General features: G+C 45.9%; 1 protein-coding gene across 5 annotated transcripts in view; it reads right to left on the reverse strand.

Moving 5' to 3' along the window:
• Positions 1-25,053, reverse strand: part of VDR (vitamin D receptor) — a 459,251-nt gene that overhangs the window by 14,237 nt on the left and 419,961 nt on the right. For all 5 annotated transcript variants that reach the window (XM_030198165.1, XM_030198163.1, XM_030198162.1 and 2 more), the window contains exon 8: positions 19,188-19,304. In XM_030198165.1, coding sequence (XP_030054025.1) covers positions 19,188-19,304 — 117 coding nt within the window. The remainder of the gene's footprint in view (positions 1-19,187; positions 19,305-25,053) is intronic.

Raw genomic sequence — 25,053 nt, forward strand, 5'->3', positions numbered from 1 at the left:
TCTGTTTTGATGGCCTGTCTAGTCTCGTGAGCTCAGCCAGAGGGACATAGGTCCGCATGGGTCACTCATTGCTGCACGTTCCCGTCCGCCTGCAGAGGCTCCGTTATGTCTCCCGCTGGGAAGTCTCGGCTGGGAGAGCTGGACGCCTCCGCTCCGTCGCCTCTCGTAGCCCTCCGCTGCTCTTTGTCAGTGTTCCAACACAGCGGTCGAGCTGGGCGGCAAGTCTCGGTCTCCTCTGGGCTGGGGTAGCTCTTGGGCTCCGGGCTCTACTGCCTCGTGACCTTCGAGTGCTTGCGTTCGCCTGGCTTGGCCCGTCGCGTGGTCAAGTTGCAGCACGGCTCCGGGTGCACGCGTGCGGGCAATCCCGTTGGGTCTCTGGTGGTCTCTTGGCCTGGATCTGGCAACTGGGATGCGATCTAGGGTCTGCGGCAGTATTTGCTCCGTGCCTCTGCGACTCCGGTCAGTCCCGCTCCAATTCTCCGTCAGTTTTCACTTGGGACCTTCGGACCCGTTCAGCAGGTTTTGGAGAGAGATCTACGGTGGTATACCTGGGCTCTGATTGGGTCTGCCTTTCTTATCTTTGTTATTCGCCCGGGAGGCTGCGAGGTCGGCCTAGCTGCCCAGTGGCCACGAGGTCGGTTGGTCCAAATGGTGATCGTCATTCTCGGCCACTCGTCCTCCAAGCCTCCCAGCGGACCCTTTGTTGGTTCGCCTGGGCTCAGTTGGGTCCACCTGGGCTCCGATTAGGTTGGCCTCTGCCTCCCCTAGTTTGTGGCTGGCTCCAGCCACTCTACTGTCGATTTTCGGCCCTGGGCTGCGGAGCTTCTTACTCCGTGACCCTTAGGTAGCGGTGAAAGGTTTGGCTTGAGCCATTTCTCAGACAAACCCAGGAAAGGAGATACTCTCAGGAAAGGATCTATGTCTCAGATGGTGGAGACACATTAGATGGAATGCTATAGGACTCCTCATCTGAGAACTCCTGTGTCTGGATCTGTCTCCCAGGAGAGGTCTGAGTCATGGGGAGTACATGGAAGAGAGTGATGATTGGAGCATCAGCTCTGCGCCGAAGTGCGTTTAGATCGATGAGTTCCCAATGTTGGAGAACCCTCTTCTGGCGATGTGAATGCATGCATGTCAGGTTCTAGACACAGAATGGTCACTGCTGAGCCAGCGTGCAGGATCTCTCCTGTGGCTGACTCTCCGATGCATCGACGGGCTGGACTGAGGTTGGTGCAAGCACTCCATAAGCCTGTATGCACCGCAACTGCAGTAGCCCTGAGAGATCCTCCTTGAGGATAGTCCAGATTTCTTCGTGGAGAGCTGGCATAGTTTTCTTCTGGGAGTGTGGGAAATCTCAAAGATCTGTAAGGCTCTCAAAGTAAAATGAGTTGGAGAGAAGGAGAGTGACACTGCAAAATGGGCGCTTCCTGTGCATTGATGATGTCAATTTAGGGGAGGTATGAGCTGAGTGCCTGGAGGGAGAACGATGGAAATGATTCTTAGGTTTTTTTTAATGCTGCAGGTCCCCCGATGATGAGGACATACAGTCTTTACATGCACATGGTACTGAGATTTCTCGATGATCTGTCATTGTCATCAATGTCAATGCACATTCCACATTGAATACCAAATATCCTGCTATGCTTGATGTGGCTGTCGATGCAGAACCAAAAAGTTTTTCTTGTTGGATTCTGTGGGCTTTAAGAGTCCTGGCTTGCATGCACAGGCAGAGGTTACACTGAATATCTCGGTGCTCTGGACACATTAATTATGGAGGTCTGTGCCTCAGATGGTCCTATTGCATCGAGTACAATTCTTAAAGCCACTCGGCACCCTCAATAACACGGAGGGAAAAACGGTTGATGCTGTTGAAAGGCTCTATGGTCTGGGAAGATTGAGTAGTCACATATCTGAAAATAGTCGATGCTTCCCGGCTGAAGAAAGGGCTCAGAGGCCCAAAAGGGCTGAAAATGAAAAAATCATGGAAAAATTCAAAATTTTAATAAAATGAACAAATAAAGAAAAAATATGAAGAGAAAATAGTCCCGAAAAGAGGGAAGGCATCAAAAGGCAAGTTTGATGCACTGAGGAGAGATTAAAAACACAACCTCTCTGTTCCGTGGAAAATGATAGACTGCTGGTCCTGCACTTGTGCCTCAGGTGGGAAGGCATCCACGCATGCACAGTGGGGGCACTGCCTCAAAGATTTAAAGTGCAAGTGCACTTGGCAGTGTTTGCACCGGGCTCTATGGATGACATCACCCACATGTGAGAATATCATGCCTGCTTGTCCTCGGAGAGTATTACCTCCATTGTATGCAAATCTCTCATGAAATCCTGACTTGTTTGTGGCCTTTGAGGGCTGAACTTGTGCACCCCTGGCCCTACATTATGGCTGCCTGCTCTTCTCAGTAAACACTACTGGTTGACCTTTTTCTTCCTCCTTCATGCTCCTCTAAGTGAGCTGCATCACATCTGTAACACAGGAAGTAAGAAGTGGTGGGTGTTGTCAATCCATCATATATCTAGGTTATAATTCATAGAACCTATGTGTATGGTCAGCCCAAACTGGCCTGTTACAAAGCATCATGTAGGGTAACTCTGTAGCTGCACAAAGGGAAGCATGCTATTCCTACTAGGAAACCAATGAGATAGGAGGAATAAGAGCTGAGCTGCTGGCCCTGCTGAGTCACCAGAAGATGCTAAGACCCAGCAGAAGTAGAAAGAGATAGTCTGAATAAAGGACAGATTGGAAAGATGGATGGGTCAAACTGTTGGCTAGGAAGATTTTGAAATCTGGAGATAAGGGATAGATGGGGGTGTTGGGAAGTGGAAAGGATATAAAATCTGGTTGTTCAGGAAAGGGAGGTTAGAGGTCTGAGCAGAGGGAGTATATGAAAATCGAGGACAGGGGAATGGAAGGATGAGATAGGCTTTGAGTAGGAATGAGAAGTATATAAAAAAACTAGGGTAAGAACTGAAGGCAGAAGTAAAGAGAATACAAAGGCTGGGGAGAAGGAATGAAGAAGTATACAAAAGTTAGTAATTTCACATGCTCCTTAGATCTCTGCCCTTTCTACCTACTGAGGACATTACCCACTGAAATTGGCCATTGGTTAACTCTGTTAACAGAGTATTTGGTGAAGGCTGTTATCCTAACTCTAGGTAGTACTGCTCTGACTCCCATACCTAAGACAGAGGGGGCTAAGTTAACTATTGTACCAACTTTAAATCTATAGCCACTATTCCTTGGATGGCTAGATTGTTATAATCTCTAGTGAATTTACAACTCACTACCTATCTTGAATCCTTTGACTGTTTATACACATCTCAGTTTGGCTTCCAGTCCTTAAACAGCACAGAATCTCTCCTCTTAGTACTGGTTTCAGAAGCCAGGCAATATTTGTCAAGGTTCTCAAGCTGTCCTTTTGCAATCTGACATTCGATATGGTCCACCATGATCCACTGCTGATCAGAGTGAATGAACTAGTGTTTCAGGGACAGTTTTAAGCTGTCAAACTAAAAGAAATTATTTTGTTCAACAGCAAGGGAACAATTCCATTACTTGGCTCTCTACTTGTGGAATTCCTCAGGGCTTGCAACTCTCTCCTCTGTTATTTAATACATTTATGAGCTCACTTGGTTCAACCTTGCTATACTTATGCAGGTGATACTTTCATAATGATACCAGTCTTTGTGGAGTTTTCCCAATCCTTAGCTAGAATCAGGGATACCATTGATTTAGTGGCATTATGAACCAAACATCTTCTAAAACTTAATACACTAAAAACCAAAGTTGGAATTTTAGCATCCATCTTTCTCTCTCTATCACTCCATCAGATGTCACCTTAAATTCATGTGAACTTCTTATAATTCAAAAGCTTCTAGAGTATTGGGAGTGATACTTGATTCAGATCTATCATTAAAATCTTATTAAAAAGATTGTTTTGTAGATTAATACAACTCCACTCAATAAGGTCTGTTTTTCATCCTAATCATTTGCAAATGCTATTTCGGGCTTGAATTTTGCCCTAACTAGATTGCTGTAATTCATTGTCATTGGGGATTACTTCTAAACCGTGGCATAGCTAGGGTAGTTGACACCCGAGGCTGGTCATTTTTTAACACCCCCCTCCAAAATCCAGTACTAGGCATACCGAGAATACAAAATACTCAGGATCTCTAGAACAATTTTACCATACCATAAGCAGTAATTTCTACGAGTCACATAAGGAAAAGGAAAGCATCTTAAACACTACAGTGAGCACTAGAACATCAATTCGCCTATTGTAAAACGTAACCAGACAGAATAGTACAGATCGTCGATCCTGCACAGTCAATGCCAACTGAAAGCCGTGTCTTTTTCACAAACACAGATAAACCCTAAACCACTATAGAATAAGTAATCAAACTTTCTATTTAGACAAAAATTAAACTGAACCCCCAAGAGGCCAGACTGAGCATACAATGCAACACCACAGAAACAGAAAATAAAATACCACCATTTTATTGGACTAATACATTTAGCTTTCAGAGACCAAACCCTCCTTCCTCAGATCAGATCAGTACAGTATAGTGATTTTACAATATCCTATCCTGGCCTGAGGAAGGGGGTTTTGTTCTCCGAAAGTTAGTCAAAATATATTAAAATTAGTCCAATAAAGATTACCTTATTTCCATGTTCTATTTATTAACACAGCTACAATACTACTTTATCCTAAAGCAAAAAAATAAAAATATATATTTTACTTGCAGTTTGTTGTCTCTGGTTTCTGCTTTCCTCATCTTCTTTTCACTGTCTTCCTTCCATCCAGCATCTGCCTTCTCTCTCTCTCCCTGCCATCCAGTGTCTGCCCTCTCTCTCCTGTCCCCTCCATCCAAAGTCTGCCCTCTCTCCCTGCCCCTTCCATCTGGGATCTGCCTTCTCGCCATGTGCATCTCCTTCCTTTGTCTTTCCTTCCCTCCATCCTTGTCCAACATTTCTCCTCTCTTCTCTCTTCCATCCATGTGCATTTCCTTCCTGACTTTCCTCCCCTCCATCCATCCATGTCCAGCAACTCTCCATTCTCCCCTGCCGTCTCCTCCATCCACCCATATCCTTCAAATTTCCTCTCTCCCCTGCCCCCATTCATCCATCCATATCCAGCAATTCTCCATCTATGTCCAGGAACTCTCCATTCTCTCCTGCCGTCTCCTCCATCCACCCATATCCTTCAAATTTCCTCTCTCCCCTGCCCCCATTCATCCATCCATATCCAGCAATTCTCCATCTATGTCCAGGAACTCTCCATTCTCTCCTGCCGTCTCCTCCATCCACCCATATCCTTCAAGTTTCCTCTCTCCCCTGCCCCCATTCATCCATCCATATCCAGCAATTCTCCATCTATGTCCAGGAACTCTCCATTCTCTCCTGCCGTCTCCTCCATCCACCCATATCCTTCAAATTTCCTCTCTCCCCTGCCCCCATTCATCCATCCATATCCAGCAATTCTCCATCTATGTCCAGCAACTCTCCATTCTCCCCTGCCGTCTCCTCCATCCACCCATATCCTTCAAATTTCCTCTCTCCCCTGCCCCCATTCATCCATCCATATCCAGCAATTCTCCATCTATGTCCAGGAACTCTCCATTCTCTCCTGCCGTCTCCTCCATCCACCCATATCCTTCAAGTTTCCTCTCTCCCCTGCCCCCATTCATCCATCCATATCCAGCAATTCTCCATCTATGTCCAGGAACTCTCCATTCTCTCCTGCCGTCTCCTCCATCCACCCATATCCTTCAAATTTCCTCTCTCCCCTGCCCCCATTCATCCATCCATATCCAGCAATTCTCCATCTATGTCCAGGAACTCTCCAATCTCTCCTGCCGTCTCCTCCATCCACCCATATCCTTCAAATTTCCTCTCTCCCCTTCCCCCATTCATCCATCCATATCCAGCAATTCTCCATCTATGTCCAGGAACTCTCCATTCTCTCCTGCCGTCTCCTCCATCCACCCATATCCTTCAAATTTCCTCTCTCCCCTGCCCCCTCCATCCATCCACCAGCAATTCTCCTCTATCCCCTGCCCTCCCCTCCTCTCCAGTGATCTCTTCTCTCCCCATGCCCTCCCCTCCCATCCATGTCCAGCGATTCTCCCTGCTCTCTCCCCCACAGCCCTCCTCTCTATTCCTTCCTGCCCTCCCCTCCATCCATCCACCCATGTCCAGCAATTCTCCTCCCCTGCCCTCCCTTCCCCTCCAGCGATCTCTTCTCTCCCCCATGCCCTCCCCTCCAGCGACCTCTTCTCTCCCCCATGCCCTCCCCTTCTCTCACCCATGCCCTCCCCTTCTCTCACCCATGTCCAGCAATCTGTTCTCTCTCCCTGCTCTCCCCTCCCATCCATGTCCAGCATTCTCCTCTCTCCCCTGCCCTCTCTGTTCCTTCCTTCCCGCCCATGGCAGCCCTCCTCCTCTCTGCCCCCCGTATCATAACCTTTTACTTCCCGTGGTGGCAGCGGCGTCAGTTCCGTTACGAAGAAGGCACTGCAGGCTCCCCTCTGGCTTCAGCTTCTCCCTTCGCTCTTCACACAGTGTCCCGCCTTCGCAATGACGCATTTCCTGTTTCCGCAAAGGCGGGACACTCACTGTGTGAAGAGCAAAGAGAGAAGCTGAAGCTGGAGGGGAGCCTACAGTCTTCTTCGTAAGTAACTGACGTCACTGCCACTAAGGGAAGTAAAAGGTTATGATACGGGGGGGGGGGGGGGGCGGAGAGGAGGAGGAGGGCTGCCGAGGGCGGGAAGGAAGGAGGAGAAGGGTTCTATGAGGCGTCCATGGGGGGGGGGGGGGCGGATTTTGGGTGCGGGGGGGGGGGTGCCTGGAAGCAGCGGGAGCGGCAGAGCACCCCCCCCTTGTGCTGACACCCGGGGCGGACCGCCCCCTCCGCCCCCCCCTTGCTACGCCACTGCTTCTAAACATCATCTTAAATTACAATTGCTTCAAAATATTGCAGCTAAATTGATCTTCAGACCTCATAATTACGATAGGGTTACATCATTATTAATCCAAATGCAATGCCATTCAAGCACATATCAAATTCAAAACTGCCTGTATGGTCCTTAAGATTCTGTATAGTATGTGTTTGTTATGATACTACTGGGACAGGCAGGGCTGTGTTTGGTTGCCTTTATTCCCTTTGTCTGCGTTCGTTCTGCGAGTCTGTAGCAGCCAGCTTTTTCTCTGATTACTTAGCTGCTGTGCACCTGTGTTCAGCTTCTCAGTATCTATTGCTTTATTGTGTGCCTGACTTTCCCTTCCCTGTGTGTGTGCTGGCTGAGCCCGAGGTAGAGCTTTCTTCCTTTGTTTGGATTTCCCTTTAAACCCTTTACCTGCTGTATCTGTTGTTTGGTTCTTGTGAGCTCTGCTCCTTGTCTGTCCTGTGTACTTAGAAGCAGTCTCACTCTGTAGTCTGCTTAAACCCTTTACCTGCTATATCTGTTGCTTGGCTCTTGTGAGCGCTGCTCCTCATCTGACCTGTATACCCAGAAGCAGTTTCTCTCTCTCTGTAGTCTGCTTTAACTTTTTACGTGTTGTATCAGTTGAGCACTGCTCCTCACCTGACCTGTGTACCCAGAAGCAGTCTCTCTCTGTAGTCTGCTGTAACTCTTTACCTGTTGTATCAGTTGAGCACTGCTCCTTGTCTGACCTAGAAGCAGTCTATCTCTGTAGTCTGCTTTAATTCTTTGCCTGCTGTTTGTGGACTGCCTTTATCTAGCTGTGTTGCTTTGTTGTCTTTTGTCTGAGTTCCCTTACTCTGGTCATTGTATCTGTCTGTTTGGTCTGGCGACCTTCCATTGGTGTCTGTGTGTGGCGCTGTGTGCGCGGCCCAAGTGCCAGTCCCTTCCGGGACTTCTCTCTTGTTCACGTTTGTGTTCCAGTTCAGCCTTGTGGCCCGTACACTTGGACTCTGTACGTGTGGGTTCCAGTTCAGCCTTGCGGCCCGTGTGAGTTGTCTATTTCCCCTTCCTGGTGGTACTCGCTGGTCGCCCTGAGTGTGCTGGGCTTTGTGGCAGTGGCGTACCAAGAGGGGGGGTGGTGGGGGCGGTCCGCCACGGGTACCAGTGGGTGGGGGGTGCTCCGCTCCCGCCGCCTCCCATGGCCATTCCCGCGGCGCCGCACATTTAAAAAACCGGCGAAACAGCGTCGCAGGCAGCACCTCGTGCCCTGCTTGTAAAAAAAAAATCAAATCTCCTTCTCCTCCTCGTCTTGACGTCGACTCGGGCCTTCCAATCAATATGACTGGAAGGCCCGAGTCGACGTCAAGACGTCAAGACGAGGAGAAGGAAGGAGATTTGATTTTTTTTTACAAGCAGGGCACGAGGTGCTGCCTGCGACGCTGCTTCGCCGGTTTTAACGGGACTGAGGTGGGGAAGGAGAGGGGCGAAAGGGACTCGGGTGGGGGTGTTCAGAGGGGAGAAGGGGACTGGGGTGGGAGTCTCAGACAGGTGATCTCAGAGGGGAGAAGGGTACTGGGGTGGGGAACTCAGAGGGGAGAAGGGAAGGGGAGGGGAGAAGGGGACTGGGGTGGGGGTGTTCAGAGGGGAGAAGGGGACTGGGGTGGGGGTCTCAGAGGGGAAAAGGGGAGGGGAGAAGGGGACTGGGGTGGGGGTGTTCAGAGGGGAGAAGGGGACTGGGGTGGGGGTCTCAGAGGGGAAAAGGGGAGGGGAGAAGGGGACTGGGGTGGGGATCTCAGACAGGGGAGGGGGAGGGGAGAAGGGGACGGGTGGGGATCTCAGACAGGGGAGGGGGAGGGGAGAAGAGGACTGGGGTGGGGATCTCAGAGGGGAGAAGGGGACTGGGGTGGGGATCTCAGAGGGGAGAAGGGGAGGGGAGAAGGGGACTGGGGTGGGGGTGTTCAGAGGGGAGAAGGGAAGGGGAGGGGAGAAGGGGACTGGGGTGGGGGTGTTCAGAGGGGAGAAGGGGACTGGGGTGGGGGTCTCAGAGGGGAAAAGGGGAGGGGAGAAGGGGACTGGGGTGGGGATCTCAGACAGGGGAGGGGGAGGGGAGAAGGGGACTGGGGTGGGGATCTCAGAGGGGAGAAGGGGACTGGGGTGGGGATCTCAGAGGGGAGAAGGGAAGGGGAGGGGAGAAGGGGACTGGGGTGAGGGTGTTCAGATGGGAGAAGGGGACTGGGGTGGGGGTCTCAGAGGGGAAAAGGGGAGGGGAGAAGGGGACTGGGGTGGGGGTCTCAGAGGGGAGAAGGGAAGGGGAGGGAAGAAGGGGACTGGGATGGGGGTTTTCAGAGGAGAGAAGGGGACTGTGGTGGGGGTCTCAGACAGGAAAATGGGAGGGGAGAAGGGGACTGGGGTGGGGGTGTTCAGAGGGGAGAAGAGGGCTGAAACTGGGGGCTGAAAAAAGGGGCAGAGAGAGAGAGGGGACAGATCCTAGATGGAAGGAGGAGCGAGAGGGAGGGCAAACCCTGGATGGATGGGAGAGGGAGGGCAAATGGTGGATTGAAGGGGCAGAGAGAAAGGGCAGGCAGTGGATGGAAGGGACGGCAGAGAGGGCAGACACTGGATGGCAGAGAGAGAGAGAGAGTGAAGACAGATGCTGGATGGAAGGAAGACGGTGAAAGAAGATGAGGAAAGCAGAAACCAGAGACAACAAACTGTAAATAAAATATATTTTTTTATTTTTTTTGCTTTAGGATAAAGTATTGTAGATGTGTTAAATGTTTATAATAGAACATGTAAATAAGGTAATCTTTTTATTGGACTAATTTTAATACATTTTGACTAACTTTCGGAGAACAAAACCCCCTTCCTCAGGTCAGGATAGGATACTGTAACAGCACTATACTGTACTGACCCGAGGACGGAGGTTTTGGCCTCTGAAAGCTAAATGTATTAGTCCAATAAAATGGTATTATTTTACTTTCTATATTTGTTTTATTTCTATTTGTTAATTTGTAAAGTGGTGATTGGTACTTGTTAGTTTTTTTTTTCAAATTTACATCTGCTGTCTTTATATTTTGCACAGTACTAGGGGACAGTTTCTGTTTCTGTGGTTTTGCATTGTATGCAGAGTCTGGCATTGGGGGTTCAGTTTAATTTTTGTCTAAATAGAAAGTTTATGATTACTTACTCTATAGTGGATTAGGGTGTATCGGTGTTTGTGAAAAAGACATGGATTTCAGTTGGCATTGACTGTGCAGGATCTACGATCTGTACTATTCTGTCTGGTTTCGTTTTACAATAGGTGAATTGATGTTCTAGTGCTCACTGTAGTGTTTAAGATGCTTTCCTTTTCCTTGTGTGACTCGTAGAAATGACTGCTTATGGTATGGTAGAATTGCTCTATAGGTCCTGTTTTGTATTCTCGGCATGCCTAGTACTGGATTTGGCGGGGAGGGTGTTAAAAAATGACCGGCCCCGGGTGTCAACTACCCTAGGTACGCCACTGCTTCGTGGTCCTAGTTACTGTATGGAGTGAGCTTGGTCTGCCTCGGCCTAGGCACAAGGGCTCACGACCAACCTAACAGTGTTCCATATTGCTTACACAATTTATAATTTATCCAGAAATCAGATGTTCCTCACGGCTTGTCTACTCTTATTGCAAGTTATCTGTTGATTAACCAAACCCATTTAAAACAAGTTTTAGATTACTCCTTTATTTTTAAATCTAGTAAAATTTGGAATGAACTTCCTTTACAGATTAAGACCCAATCTTCATATTTTTAGTTTTGTAAATATCTGAAAACTTAATTATTTCATAAGTCTTTTAAGATATAGATTAGATTTATTTTGGGAGTTTCTTCTGCATTTGTAAATCTTAACAGTATGATAAACTCACTTTTGTAATCTGCCTTGAATTTGATTTGGATACGGATATGGGTGGATTTAAAATGGCTAGAATAGAATAGAAGAGAAGGTGAGAAGCAGGATGTGAAAATTGCAAGTAATTGATGGGAGAAGGAATAGAAAGCTCTAGGCAACTCCTAGATATATCTCTCTGTATCTGAATTCTTACCCAACATGCACTCTGAACTGCCTGGATGCCTAGACCTTAATATAGCCAACTCTACCCATTTTCTGCACCTCCATGGATAAAATTAATGTCTATCTTATCACACTGACCCATAACCTTGAGTTTTTTTTTTACTTTCTCTCTCCTCTGCACATATCACATAGCACATTTGCACATAGCAGTGCAAAATCATGTTACCTCCTTGCTAACATAGTAGATGATGGCAGAGAAAGACCCGCACGGACCATCCAGTCTGCCCAACAAGGTAACTCATATGTACTACTTTTTGTGTATACCTGACCTTGATTAGTATCTGCCATTTTCACGACACAGACCGTAGAAGTCTGCCCAGCACTAGCCCCGCCTGTCATATCAAACCAAATCGTTTGATGGTCACTGCTGCCCAGGTGGGCACCCACTCGGACATTTGACACACTATCCCCATTTGTGAGCACCAGATCCAGCGTCGCTCCCTCCCATGTGGGTTCCGTCACCATTTGTCTGAGCAGAGCACTTTGGAAAACATCCACGATCTCTCTACTTCGTTCCGATTCCGCAGATGGAAACTTCCAATCTACATCCGGCAGATTGAAATGTCTCAGCAACAACACCTCTCTCTTCTTTCCCAACTTTTGAATATCTGCGATCAGATCTTTATCTAATTCCTCCAACTGTGTCAGAGGTCTGTAGACAACACCCACGTAGACAGAGGTTCTATCATCTCTTTTTAAGGTGATCCATATTGCTTCTTCCTTTCCCCAGGCCCCTGTCACTTCAGTCGCTGCGATATCATTTCTCACATACAGAGCTGCTACTCCACCTTTACGACCATCTCTATCCTTCCTAAATAGATTATAGCCTGGTATGTTTGCATCCCATTCATGGGAACCATTGAGACACGTCTCCTTGATTGCAACAACATCTAAGTCTGCCTCCAACATCAGGGCTTGAAGGCCATGAACTTTATTGCTTAGACTGCGAGCATTTGTGGTCATCGCTTTCCATTTACATTTCCCAGTATGTGTTTCAACATTAGTGATTTGGGGGTGTCTTTTCTCTTTTTGTACCTTCATATCTTTTTGTTCCACCTTCATTGCTTTTTCTTCCGCCTCAGTTCTATTATCAGGAACACCACAGAGCTGTAATGGAGGAAAAGAATTCTGTAGGGGCAACACTTGTGAGGGCAGATGCTTCTGTGTCACATAACGAAGTCTGCCTGAGCCTACTGTGTATTCTTAGGTGGTTTTAACCTTTGAGGCAGTGGTGAGAATTTGGTATGATTCTGTGCAGTATGATTTTGTGCAGTCCTAGAAGCTGCTTTAAGTGCATCCAATTCCTGCTTTACTTTATTGAGCTCCTGTTTTAAACTAGTCTCCAGATGATTGGCCTTGAAACTAAAGCACCACAACTATTACAGAGAATAAAAGTCATCCTGACATTTCCAAAGTTTGTCCCATTCTCTCCAAATAGATCATGACAACCCTCACCCACTTCCTTGTCACTTTCCACTAGACTGCTGAAACTGAATCCTTGCAGGACTCTGATTGAACCATCTCTGGCCACTTCAATCTATTTAAATCTTCCACTTTCATCACCACAACAATGTAACCCTTCTACTCAACTCACTACACTGGGTCCCGATCCACTCCATACCCAATTTGCTTTTTGTACTCACAGGGGCACCCCGACCATTAGGCCACCTGAGACGGGGGCCTCAGGCGGCACTCTCCAGGAGCGGCATTGCGGCATTTACCTTGTCAAGGTTATGTTCCAAACCCAGCAGCAATTCCCATACGTTGCCCTGCCGCTGCTGGCACCCGCCTCGTCCCTTTACTGCGGCCACCTGAAGTAACTTCCTGTTTTGCTCAGGCAGCCGCATTAAAGGGAAGAGGCAGGTGCCAGCAGCGGCAGGGCAGCATGTGGGAATCGCTGTCAGGTTTGGAACGTCACCATGATGAAGTAAAAAGCCCGGATGAGGGGGGGCGGCATCTAAGCCCGGGGGGGGGGGGGGGGCGCATGTAAGCTCCGCCTCAGGCATCTTGCCTTGGGCTGGCCCTGTGTACTCAGGTGCAATGTTTTCACTTGGCAAACTCCCATTACCTATCCTCCCTCATTTCACACCTTACTTCACCTCCAGAACGCCAGTCGTCAGGTAAGAAGCTACTATCTGTGCCATGCTCCTTCACTGCCAACTCTGATTTCCTGCCTTCCACCTTGCCTCACCAATTGCCTTTCCGAATCAGTGTGACTGGCTCCTTTCCTGTCCACATTCAAATCCAGTCTCAAATCCCACCTTTTTGTCATTGCTTTCAATTACTAACCTTGTCTCAACATTCCCTGGCACTGTTCATGTGTCTTGGCCAGATGGAATTCTCCACAGGTTGAATGATGCCTCCTGTTTATACACAGCAACAGTAGTGTTCACTGCTTTCCATAACTATTTGATTGATTGTTTTTCCTTATGATAGATAAATTCCTATTTCATATTCTACTACAGATTTCCACTGCATCTTAGCTATCTACTACTGTGTGGAAGAAAAAAGAAAGGAAATGCTGGACTAAAACATATAAACAGGATGAAGTCAGTTCAAAAGGCGACTACTAAAATGGTTGGTGGTCTTCATTATAAAAAATATCAGGACAGACTTAAAAATCTCAATATGTATACTTTGGAAGAAAGGTGGAAGAGGGGAGATATGATAGAGGCATTTACCATAAATGAACAGGGAGCAAGCCTCTTTCAATTGAAAGGAAACTCTTGAATGAGGAGTCATAGGATGAAGATGACAGGGGATAGACCCAGGACTAACATGAGGAAATACTTCTTCACAGAAAGAGTGGTGGATATATAGAACGGCATCTCGGTGAAGGTGGTGGAGATAAGGACTATCTGAATTCAAGAAAGCATGGGACAAGCACAAAGGATCTCTAAGAGAGAGGAAGAGATATTAGATGGTATGGATGGGCAGACTGGATAGGCCGTGTGGTCTTTATCTGACATCTGGGTTTAAAAAAGGTTTGGACAAATTCCTGAAGGAAAAGTCCATAGTCTGCTATTGAGACAGACATGGGAAGCAACTGCTTGCCCGGGGATTTGTAGTATGGAGTGTTGCAACAATTTGGGTTTCTGCCAGGTACTTGTGGCCTGGCTTGACCACTGTTTGGAAAACAGGATACTGGGTTAGATGGACCACTGATCTGACCCAGTATGGCTACTCTTATGTTCTTATTTTCTATCCAGCCAATATTCAGTTTGCGGCGGACAATGTTTTTTTTTAAAGCTGACTGCTTCAGGCAGATTTAGCCCCAGATATTCAATGCCGGGCCATGTCTGGGGCACTGGTAATGAATATCCATGGCTAAAGATAAGGAAGCCATCAGGGCTTATGCATCCAAGCTCTACCCACGGACTACTGTGGCACTAACTGGCACTGTCTGGATAAGTGCCACTGAATATCATAACTTAGGTGGTCAGGAGCCTCTCTTGCCCAGTTAAATTGCTTTGAATACTGGGCAGTATGTTTCCATGTTCTGACTACCCTCACAATTCAAACTTCTTCCTTACTGTCCATTTCTCCTTAACCTTCTTCTATCCACAGTGTCTATTAATTAAACTGTAAGCAGGGAGTGTCGCTTCCCTGCATTTTCCTTGTAATGCTATATAAACGGTAGTAGTAGTAGGGGGTCCATACCTGGAGTTAGGCAGAGGAAACACAAGGTACAAAATGTTGAAAGCACAAAGTACCCAGGCTAAAAAGGAGGCTCTTCCAGCTTACTTCAAGGACTTCAAAAGAGAACACCGTGACATTCTAGTGTATTCTCTTGGTTTTGTGCTGGAGAAAGTGTGACATAACTCTGTCTTTGAAGGATGGCACAAATTCCATAATTGATTAAAGTACATTTCTTCTAATGGAAGCGATGCTGAAGGAAAGGATAGTGAATTTCCTGGAATCCAATTAAGTTGCAAGATCCGAGACAACATGGTTTTACCAAAGGTAAATCATGCCAAATGAATCTCATTGAATTCTTTGACTGGATGACCAGAGAATTGAATCAAGGACATGCGATAGATGTAATCTACTTAGATTTCAGCAAAGCCTTTGACACAGTTCCTCACAGGAGGCTCTTGAATAAACTTGACAGGCTGAAGATAGGACCAAACATGGTGAACTGGATTTATATATTTATTTATTTGTTACATATGTATCCCACATTTTCCCACCTATTTGCAGGCTCAATGTGGCTTACATAGTACCGTAAAGGCGTTCGCCAATTCCGGTATGAACAAATGCATTAATGTTGTAGTAGAATAAGGTTCATGTGTACAGACACATTAGGGAATCATAGAGAAGAAGAGAATCGTAGAGTGGAAGAGTTATTATATGTCCATTACGAGCTTTGGTTTCGTTGTGTTGCAGGGTATGCCTTTTTGAACAGGTTAGTTTTTAATGATTACCGGAAGTTTAGGTGATCATAAGTTGTTTTCACGGCTTTTGGTAATGCGTTCCATAGTTGTGTGCTTATGTAGGAAAAGCTGGATGCATAGGTTGATTTGTATTTGAGTCCTTTGAAGCTTGGGTAGTGGAGATTTAGGTATGTTCGTGTTGATCCTGTTGTGTTTCTGGTTGGTAGGTCTATGAGGTCTGTCATGTATCCCGGGGCTTTGCCGTAGATAATTTTATGAACCAGGGTGCAGTTTGAAAGCAATATGTTCTTTGATTGGGAGCCAGTGCAGTTTTTCTCGGAGGGGTTTGGCGCTTTTGAATCGCATTTTTCCAAATATAAGCCTTGCTGTCGTGTTTTGAACTGGTTGACAGACAGACGCCAGAGGGTGGTGGTTAATTGAATTCACTCGGATGAGGGAAAGGTGAGTAGTGGAGTGCCTCAGGGATCGGTGCTGGGGCTGATTCAATATATTTGTGAGTGACATTGCCGAAGGGTTAGAAGGTAAAGATTGCCTTTTTGCGGATGATACCAAGATTTGTAACAGAATGGACACCCCAGAGGGAGTGGAAAACATGAAAAAGGATCTGCAGAAGCTAGAAGAATGGTCTAATGTTTGGCAATTAAAATTCAATGCAAAGAAATGCAAAGTGATACACCTAGGGAGTAGAAATCAACGGGAGACATATGTGTTACGCAGTGAGATTTTGATATGTACAGGCAGGGAGAGGGATCTTGGGGAGATAGTATCTGAAGATCTGAAGGCAACAAAACAGTGTGACAAGGTGGTGGCCGTAGCCAGAAGGTTGCTAGGCTGTATAGAGAGAGGTGTAACCAGCAGAAGAAAGGAGGTGTTGATGCCCCTGTACAAGTTGTTGGTGAGGCCCCACTTGTAGTATTGTGTTCAGTTTTGGAGGCCATATCTTGCTAAGGATGTGAAAAGAATTGAGGCGGTGCAAAGGAAAGATACAAAAATGGTATGGGATTTGTGTTACAAGGCTGACCTGAACATATATACTCTGGAAGAAAGGAGAAACAGGGGTAATATGATACAGACATTCAAATATTTGAAAGGTATTAATCCGCAAACAAATCTTATCCAGAGAGGGGAAGGCGGTAGAACTAGAGGACATGAAATGAGATTGAAGGGGGGCAGACTCAAAAAAAATGTCAGGAAGTATTTTTTTACGGAGAGAGTGGTGGTTGCTTGGAATGCCCTCCTGCGGGAGGTGGTGGAGATGAAAACGGTAGCGGAATTCAAAAATGCATGGGATAAACATAAAGGAATCCTGTTTAGAAGGAATGGATCCTCAGAAGCTTAGCAGAGATTGGGTGGTAGCACCAGTGGTTGGGAGGCGAGGCAAGTGCTGGGCAGACTTCTACAGTCTATGCCCTGAAACTGACAAGGATAAATCAAGGTCAGGTGTACAAAGTAGCATATATGAATTTATCTTGTTGGGCAGACTGGATGGACCGTACAGGTCTTTATCTGCAGTCATCTACTATGTTGCTATCAGGCTTATTTTCGAAAGAGATCGCCGGCGATCTTCCGACACAAATCGGGAGATCGCTGGCGATCTCTCAAAAGCGGCGAAATCGGTATAATCGAAAGCTGCTTTTTTGACACCATTGCCGCTTTCCTGTCGCCGAGTCGGTGAAAGTTCAAGGGGGCTTGTCAGCGGCATAGCAAAGGCGGGACATGGGCGTGGCTACCAGATGGCCAGCTTCAGAGCATAATGGAAAAAACAAAAGCGGCGTTAATCAGTATTTCGCCGGTTTTACTTGGTCCTTTTATTTTCACGACCAAGCCTCAAAAAGGTGCCCCAACTCACCAGATGACCACCGGAGGGAATGGAGGATGACCTTCCCGTACTCCCCCAGTGGTCACCAACCCCCTCCCACACTAAAAAAATAAAAAGAAGAACATTTTTTGCAAGCCTGTATGTCAGCATCAAATGTCATACCCAGCTCCCTGACAGCAGTATGCAGGTCCCTGGAACAGTTTTTGTTGGTTGCAGTGGACTTCAGGCAGGCGGACCCAGGCCCATCCCTCCCCCTACCTGTTACACTTGTGGTGGTAAGTGTTGAGCTCTCCAAACCCCCCCCAAAACCCACTCTACCCACATGTAGGTGCCCCCCTTCACCCATAAGGGCTATGGTAGTGGTGTAGAGTTGTGGGGAGTGGGTTTTGGGGGCATTTGGGGGGCTCAGCACCCAAGGTAAGGGAGCTATGCACCTGGGAGGTATTTGTATATTTTTTTTAAGTTTTAGAAGTGCCCCTAGGGTGCCCGGTTGGTGTCCTGGCATGTCGGGGGACCAATGCACTACAAATGCTGGCTCCTCCCATGAGCAAATGCCTTGGATTTAGCCGGGGTTGAGATGGCCGCTTTTAGTTTCCACTATCGCTGAAAAACAAAACCGGCCATCTCAAACCCGGCGAACTCTGGCATTTGGCCAGGCCAAACCGTATTATCGAAAGAAAAGATGGCCGGCCATCTTTTTCGATAATATGGTTCCGGCCAGCTGTTTGCGGCACCGCCACAATAGATCGCCGGCAATCTATTTCGCCGGCGCTGTTTGATTATTCCCCTCTATTTAACTATGTTAATGGAAATTTGGATATCAGTGTATTCCCCTGATGCAGATGTTAGCCGAAACATGGCTGTGTTTATTTTTTTTACATCAAGCAAATACGTTCCACTCAAATAAAGAGAGTGCTACCATACTGCTGTATTCTGTGGTTGATATCCAATTTTCTGGGTTTTAAAGCAGGATCCCCTCAAGTGTAGAGTACAGCATAGGAGGGGGATTCTACATAAATTCTTTATTGTGCGACTATGCAGAATTCCCCCCAGGAGTACAAAATACACAGGTAGAGTACGCACACATAGTTAAACTGCGCTATGGAGTTGGTGTAAATGTCAACATTGGAACTACTACTACTTATCACTTCTATAGCACTACAAGGCATACGCAGCGCTGTACATCATACACGAAAAGACAGTCCCTGCTCAAAAAGCTCACAATCTAAATAGGACAAACACACAGAGAGAACAACAACTAAGAGGTAAGGGAATTAAAGAGAGGTGGGGATAAAAGGGTATAGGGCAAGTGAGTAGTGGTTAGGAGTCAAAAGCAGTGTTAAAAAGGTGGGCCTTTAGCCCGGATTTGAAAACGGCCAAAGACGGGGCTAGAGCTGGATGTAGAGCTTTTTCAATGAAGCATTTACAAAATAAGCACTTAAGTACTTAAGTATTGCCATACTGAGACAGACCAAAGGTCCATCTAGCCCAGCATCCTGTCCAACAGTGGCCAATCCAGGTCACAAATACCTGACAAGATCCCCAAAAAGTACAAAACATTTTATGCTGCTTATCCCAGAAATAAGTGGATTTTCCCCAAGTCCATTATAGTAATGGTCAATGGACTTTTCCTTTAGGAAGCCGGGCAACCCTTTTTTAAACCCTGCTAAGCTAACCGCCTTTACCACATTCTCTGGCAACGAATTCCAGCGTTTAATTACACGTTGACTGAAGAAAAATTTTCTCTGATTCGTTTTAAATTTAATGCCCCCTAGTCCTAGTATTTTTGGAAAGAGTAAACAGACGCTTCACGTCGATTCTTTCCACTCCACTCACTTTTTGGACTACTCACATAAGTGCCCTGTAATAAAATCACATCCCACATGGGGGAGCAGTTTTGTGGGTTACAAACAGGTGGATATTTAAAAAGTTTCCCTTACCAGGTGACACAATACAAATCGCCATCAAAAGGACATGTTCTTCTTCATGTAGATCAAGTTTCTTCAGACTGATTTGAAATTTAACCAGTGGATCAAGTAGTTCCAGGTTGTGACCAGCTAAGAAAAATTAAAAAAAGAATACAGATCAGCAATTTCATTATTCTTAAACATCCTCACTTAATAACACTGGGGTCGGAGTGGAGGAGTGGCCTAGTGGTTAGGGTGGTGGACTTTGGTCCTGGGGAACTGAGTTTGATTCCCACTTCAGGCACAGGCAGCTGCTTGTGACTCTGGGCAAGTCACTTAACCCTCCATTGCCCCATGTAAGCCGCGTTGAGCCTGCCACGAGTGGGAAAAGCGTGGGGTACAAATGTAACTAAAAAAAAAAAAAAAAAACAATTTTCTTATTTATTTATTATTACATTTGTACCCCACGCGTTCCCACTCAAAGCAGGTTCAATGCGTACATAATAATATGGATTACAGAGTATTGATAGAGAAAAAAATAGGTTAATTATAGCAGAATAATAAAAGAGATAGGTAGGTAAAGATGGGGAAAGGTGAAGGGAGTAGGAGAGGTATGAGCAAGGGGTAGATGAGCATTGGAGGAGGGGTAGAGGGGCGGGAGGGGGATGGGACAAGGGAAAAGTATAAGGAATTTAGGTGGGAGATGTCGTCTGAGTCATTGTCGTTGTCTTCTGGATATGTGTTGGGTAGAAGGGATCCTAGGATTAGATTGGTTCATTTGGGTAGGCTTGCTTGAACAGGTGGGTTTTTAGTGATTTCCAGAAGGGCAGATAGTCACTGATTGATTGGATAGGTCAGGGGAGGGCATTCCAGAGTTGGCTGCCTATGAAGGAGGATCCATAATAGGTTTTGTACTCGAGTCCTTTGCAATTGGGGTAATGTAGGATGAGGTAAGTTTGTGAAGTTTCAGACATGTTTCTGGTGGGAAGGTCAATCAGATTGAGCATATAACTCGGAGATTCACCGTGGATAATCTTGTGGATTAATGTGTGTACCTTGAATTTGATTCGTTCTCTGATAGGGAGCCAGTGAAGTTTTTCACGAAGAGGTGTAGCACATTCAAATCGTGATTTGCCAAAAATGAGTCTTGCTGCTGTATTTTGGGCAGTCTGAAGTTTCTTCAGGATATGGGTCTTGCAGCCTAAGAAAATACTATTACAGTAGTTGGCATGGGTGAGTACCGTGGATTGAACCAAGTTCCGGAATGTTTTCAGGGGAAGATATGGTTTTACGCATTTCAGTATCCACATCATGTTGAACATTTTCTTTGTAGTGAAGACAGCTATTACTGTCTTATCTTAACAGTCACTTTAAGTTATACTGCTAGTCATTATGCTTAGACTCTGTTTACACTGGGGTCGATAGGGAAAACAATTTAACCAGGCTCCTGCTGACCAGACCTATAGCAGATTTTGCAGTTGCAAGACTGATATTCAGAACAAACCGATTCGAAAGCTCAAAACCACTGCTCCAAAATCTACACTGGTTACCCATCAAATCATGTACATCATTCAAGATATGCTCACTGGCATACAGAATAATTTTCAGCCAAGCACTGAAATACATGTCAAACCTAATTGAACTACTTATACGTAATGCAATCAAGGCAGCAAGAAAGTAACCCACACTACACTTCCCTAAGTGCCAAGGACTAAAATACAAATCCTCATACTCAACCAGCTTCACGTACATCTGCCCCAAGATCTGGAAAACAACACCAAAACCAATGAAATGTACGAATGACTACACAACTTTCTGCAAGCATCTGAAAGCCCACTTCTTCAGAATGTCTTTCTTCGATGAACCCACACAGTCGGCCTGAACAACAACCAACACACCTAATTGCTTAGCCACTAACAAATCATGAACTAAGCTCTTGACTACTCCGAACAGCATTATAATTGTCTATCCGAAGTAAACTGTAAGCCACATTGAACTGACACCTAGCTTGGAAAATGTGGGGTACAAATGCAGACATAAATAAATTTTCAGCAGCAGCTAACAGGAGGGTGCTTCTGAATATCCAGTCTAGCTGCTGCGGCAACCTCCAGTTAGTGCCGGGGTGAAATCAGAGTGGACATGGACGTCGTCCGGGCAACTGCTGATATTCTTATCGTCTTCCCACCCAAACTCACTTCTCCTCTCCCTCGACTCTCTATCTCAGTTGATAACACCCTCATCTTCCCCGTCTCATCTGCCCGCAACCTCGGAGTCATCTTCGACTCCTCCCTCTCCTTCTCTGCGCATATCCAGCAGATAGCCAAGACCTGTCGCTTCTTCCTCTACAACATTAGCAAAATTCGCCTTTTCCTCTCTGAGCACACCACCCGAACTCTCATCCACTCTCTCATTACCTCTCGCCTTGACTACTGCAACCTACTCCTCACTGGCCTCCCACTTAGCCATCTATCCCCCCTTCAGTCCGTTCAGAACTCTGCTGCACATAGGCGCCCGGTATAAGAGGCTTGGAGAGGCTAAGCCTCCCCTGCTGTGCTCTGAGGGGTTTAAATTGTTGATTTACCTCCATCCTCACAGCAGGAGCTGCAGTGAAAGCCCTCTAGTCTTGTGTAACCAGTTGTAGAAATTGGTTTATGGTTTGTTTACCTTACTGCTGGGAGAGCAAGGGGGGTTGGCTGGAGGTGTCTTGGGTTGCCAGGGAGATATTTAACGAGGATGACTTCCTGACCTGCACTGAGGACAGATAGCAGCAGAATCAGATACTGGGCCAGCATGATCAGAAAAGGTCACCAGACAACAAAGGTAGAAAAGATCATTTTATTTTCATTAAAGTGTTTGGAATATGTCCACTTTGAGAATCAGGTGCTCAACATTAAAAGATTATATTTATTTACGGCATTTTATCCCACATTAAACATGAATTAGGGTGTTTTGTGGCTCTACGCTAGAATTGTGATGATATGATCCCTTGTTTCATATTGTTGACGGTCTGAATTTTCCGTATGGGTGGTATATTAGGTTCTGCCAAGTGTAATATTTATGGTACAGTAAGGTTCTGAGTGTGTTTATGCACAAAGTTGTGCATAGTGTTTTGCAGTTGAGCGATTGTGCTTAGAATATGCTTTGAGCAACCACTTTATTCTTTGACATATGATACATATCTAATATCTAAATTTAATAAAAGGTATTAATTGTGACTTTTATTTTTATTTATTTATTTTTCTGTGTGTTATCAGACAATTATGGATTTAAGCTCCACCCCCGGCCCCACCCCTAACCCCGCCCCCTTTTGCCTCCCCAAACAGTTGGGCCACCGACCGCCTATGCTGCTGCACATCTTATCTTCCGCCTGGACCAATATACTCATATCACCCCTCTCCTCAAGTCACTGCACTGGCTTCCGATTAGGTTCCGTATACAGTTCAAGCTTCTCCTACTAACCTACAAATGCACTCGATCTGCAGCCCCTCCCTACCTCTCTACCCTCATCTCCCCCTACATTCCTACCTGTAACCTCCGTTCTCAAAACAAATCCCTCCTTTCAGTACCCTTCTCCACCACCGCCAACTCCAGGCTCCGCCCTTTCTGCCTCGCCTCACCCCATGCTTGGAATAAACTCCCTGAGCCCATTCGCCAGGCCCCCTCCCTGCCTATCTTCAAATCCTTGCTCAGCAGAAATACATTGAGGGCTGAACAATTACAACACTCTAACCCTGATTCTATTTCATCATCCAGTAGGTTATATATTTTTTTTAAATTCCTGTTATTTATTCAATGAAGTTGAGGGCCATTTTAAATGCAGATGCCAAATGACGTGTCAAATTACTATTCAATCAAACACTTTCACCAACCACAAGACAGGAAAATGTATGATTTACAACATATGGCCACAAGGCTCCTACCCAGATAACTCCTAATGAACAGATCTCACCCAGATTTTCAACAGCAGATACCTGTACAGTGCAGACTGCCACAGCACTATCCAATTACTGCTGGAGCAGTCTGTGGACAGAGTCAGAAATTATCCAGGCACCACCAATATCTGGAAGTGGTACACAGATAGCTACCCAGTTAACTTGGGACAGAAAAAAGGCTGTCTTAAGTTCACTGGATAATTATCCAGGTACTGTCTCTGAATCAGAGAATGACGTGGGGACGGGGAGCCATGGTAACCATGAGGACAGGGACACAGCCCGTGGGGATGGGGCAGGGACAGAGCCTGAGGGGAGGGGACAGGGCTGGGAAAGATCTCACGGGGATGGGGCGGGAATGAGGACAGAGCCTATGGAGAAGGGGACAAACTTTGTCCTTTGTCCTGTATCATTTTTTTTTTACTTTGAAGCCTGTTAATGAACTGGACTGTTATTTATGTTTGAGTGATGCAGACCACGATATTTTGATTTTTTTTTGGAAAAACAAGCAAACATGCTGGCCACAACTAGCAAAATTTACATGTAAATTCCTGTTACCAGCACATCTTCTAAGAAGACATCTTCTGTTGCAGGAAGGACTGTGGAAGACAGGAGAGCTAGACTGAATCCTGAGGTTGATGACGACTTATTCATTCACAGATTAAAAAATCATAACAGTACTTCATAAGGTATACAGAACGAATTGTATTTTGTACCCCTGGACATTTTAACAGGGTGGATTAGGATTCCTTGGGGTAATAGAAGTCAGTTATTGTTGGAGTTAGAAGGTGGTGGTGGTGGTGGGGTTATTATAGTTGCTCGTTATTATTGTTTTCTATTTGTGATTTATAAACAACAGCTGCCCAGCATTTTGTTCCTTTTTATACGTTAATAAAAAGATTTAAATATAAAATCATAAGTGTTTGAGGCTTCTGCAGATGAGGACAGAGCCCACGGGGATGGGGCGGGGACAAGGACAGAACCTTTGGGGACGCAGATAGGGCCTGCGGGGATGGGGTGGGGACGGAGAGAGAACCCAGGGGACTTTGTCCCCGTGTCATTGAATATCAACAGTACCTGAGTAATTCCTAGGGTGTATCTAGCATTTAGCTCATGCTAAACACCCTAGCCTGCCTTACTAAAAGAACACCTAAGTTGCTCAGCATCAGCATGGTGAAGATACAAGGACAGCCTGTTTCTGTGGCCGAAGCAGTCAGGTAGGATTAGTGGAAATAAACAGTCACATAAAGGGGAGGAGAGAGACAGGTTGACTGAGTGAGGATGAGGGAGGTGAGTGAGAAACGCAGATTGGCTGAGTGGGTTGAGACAATGGTGGGGAGCGCAGAGCAGCAAGAGAGGTCTTACGTGCTAGTTCCTAAGTCTTTGGGCTGGTACCTAAATTCAAAGCAATGTTATTAAGCCTTGGTCTATCCTATATGCATGCAGGCTCACTATATGTGCACTTGTACATGTAGGAGAAGGAAGAGGCATTTGTGCAGTTGGGCATTTGGAAATATGTGCATACTTCAGAAATTTCAAAAAGTCTGTATGGATTTATTTTGTCAGGAAAATCACCCACACAAATCAGCAGATTTAACAGTAGGTAGGTAGTTTATCCTAAGAGTATAATTTCAATTTGGAAATCAAAGCCTGTGAATAAAAAATACCTGTGGACTTTACACCAATCCAGACAGCGTTACAATTTTATTTATTGGGATTTACTAACCGCCTTTATGAAGAGATTCACCCAAGGTGGTGTGCAGCAGGTACAGTTTAACATAAAACTTACCATTTTTACATTAACCACAATTAATCTCTTTATTTATTTAAACTGGTTTATATTCCCCTACCAATAAATTCTAAGTGGGCTACAGAAACATATAAAATCTAGTCAGCATCAACACTAACTTTAAAACACATAAACAACATCATAAAATTAGCAACTAGTACACTTTTCTTAAAGGCTGCAA

The sequence above is a fragment of the Microcaecilia unicolor genome, chromosome 3, assembly GCF_901765095.1.
Source record: "Microcaecilia unicolor chromosome 3, aMicUni1.1, whole genome shotgun sequence".
NCBI classification, from domain to species: domain Eukaryota; kingdom Metazoa; phylum Chordata; class Amphibia; order Gymnophiona; family Siphonopidae; genus Microcaecilia; species Microcaecilia unicolor.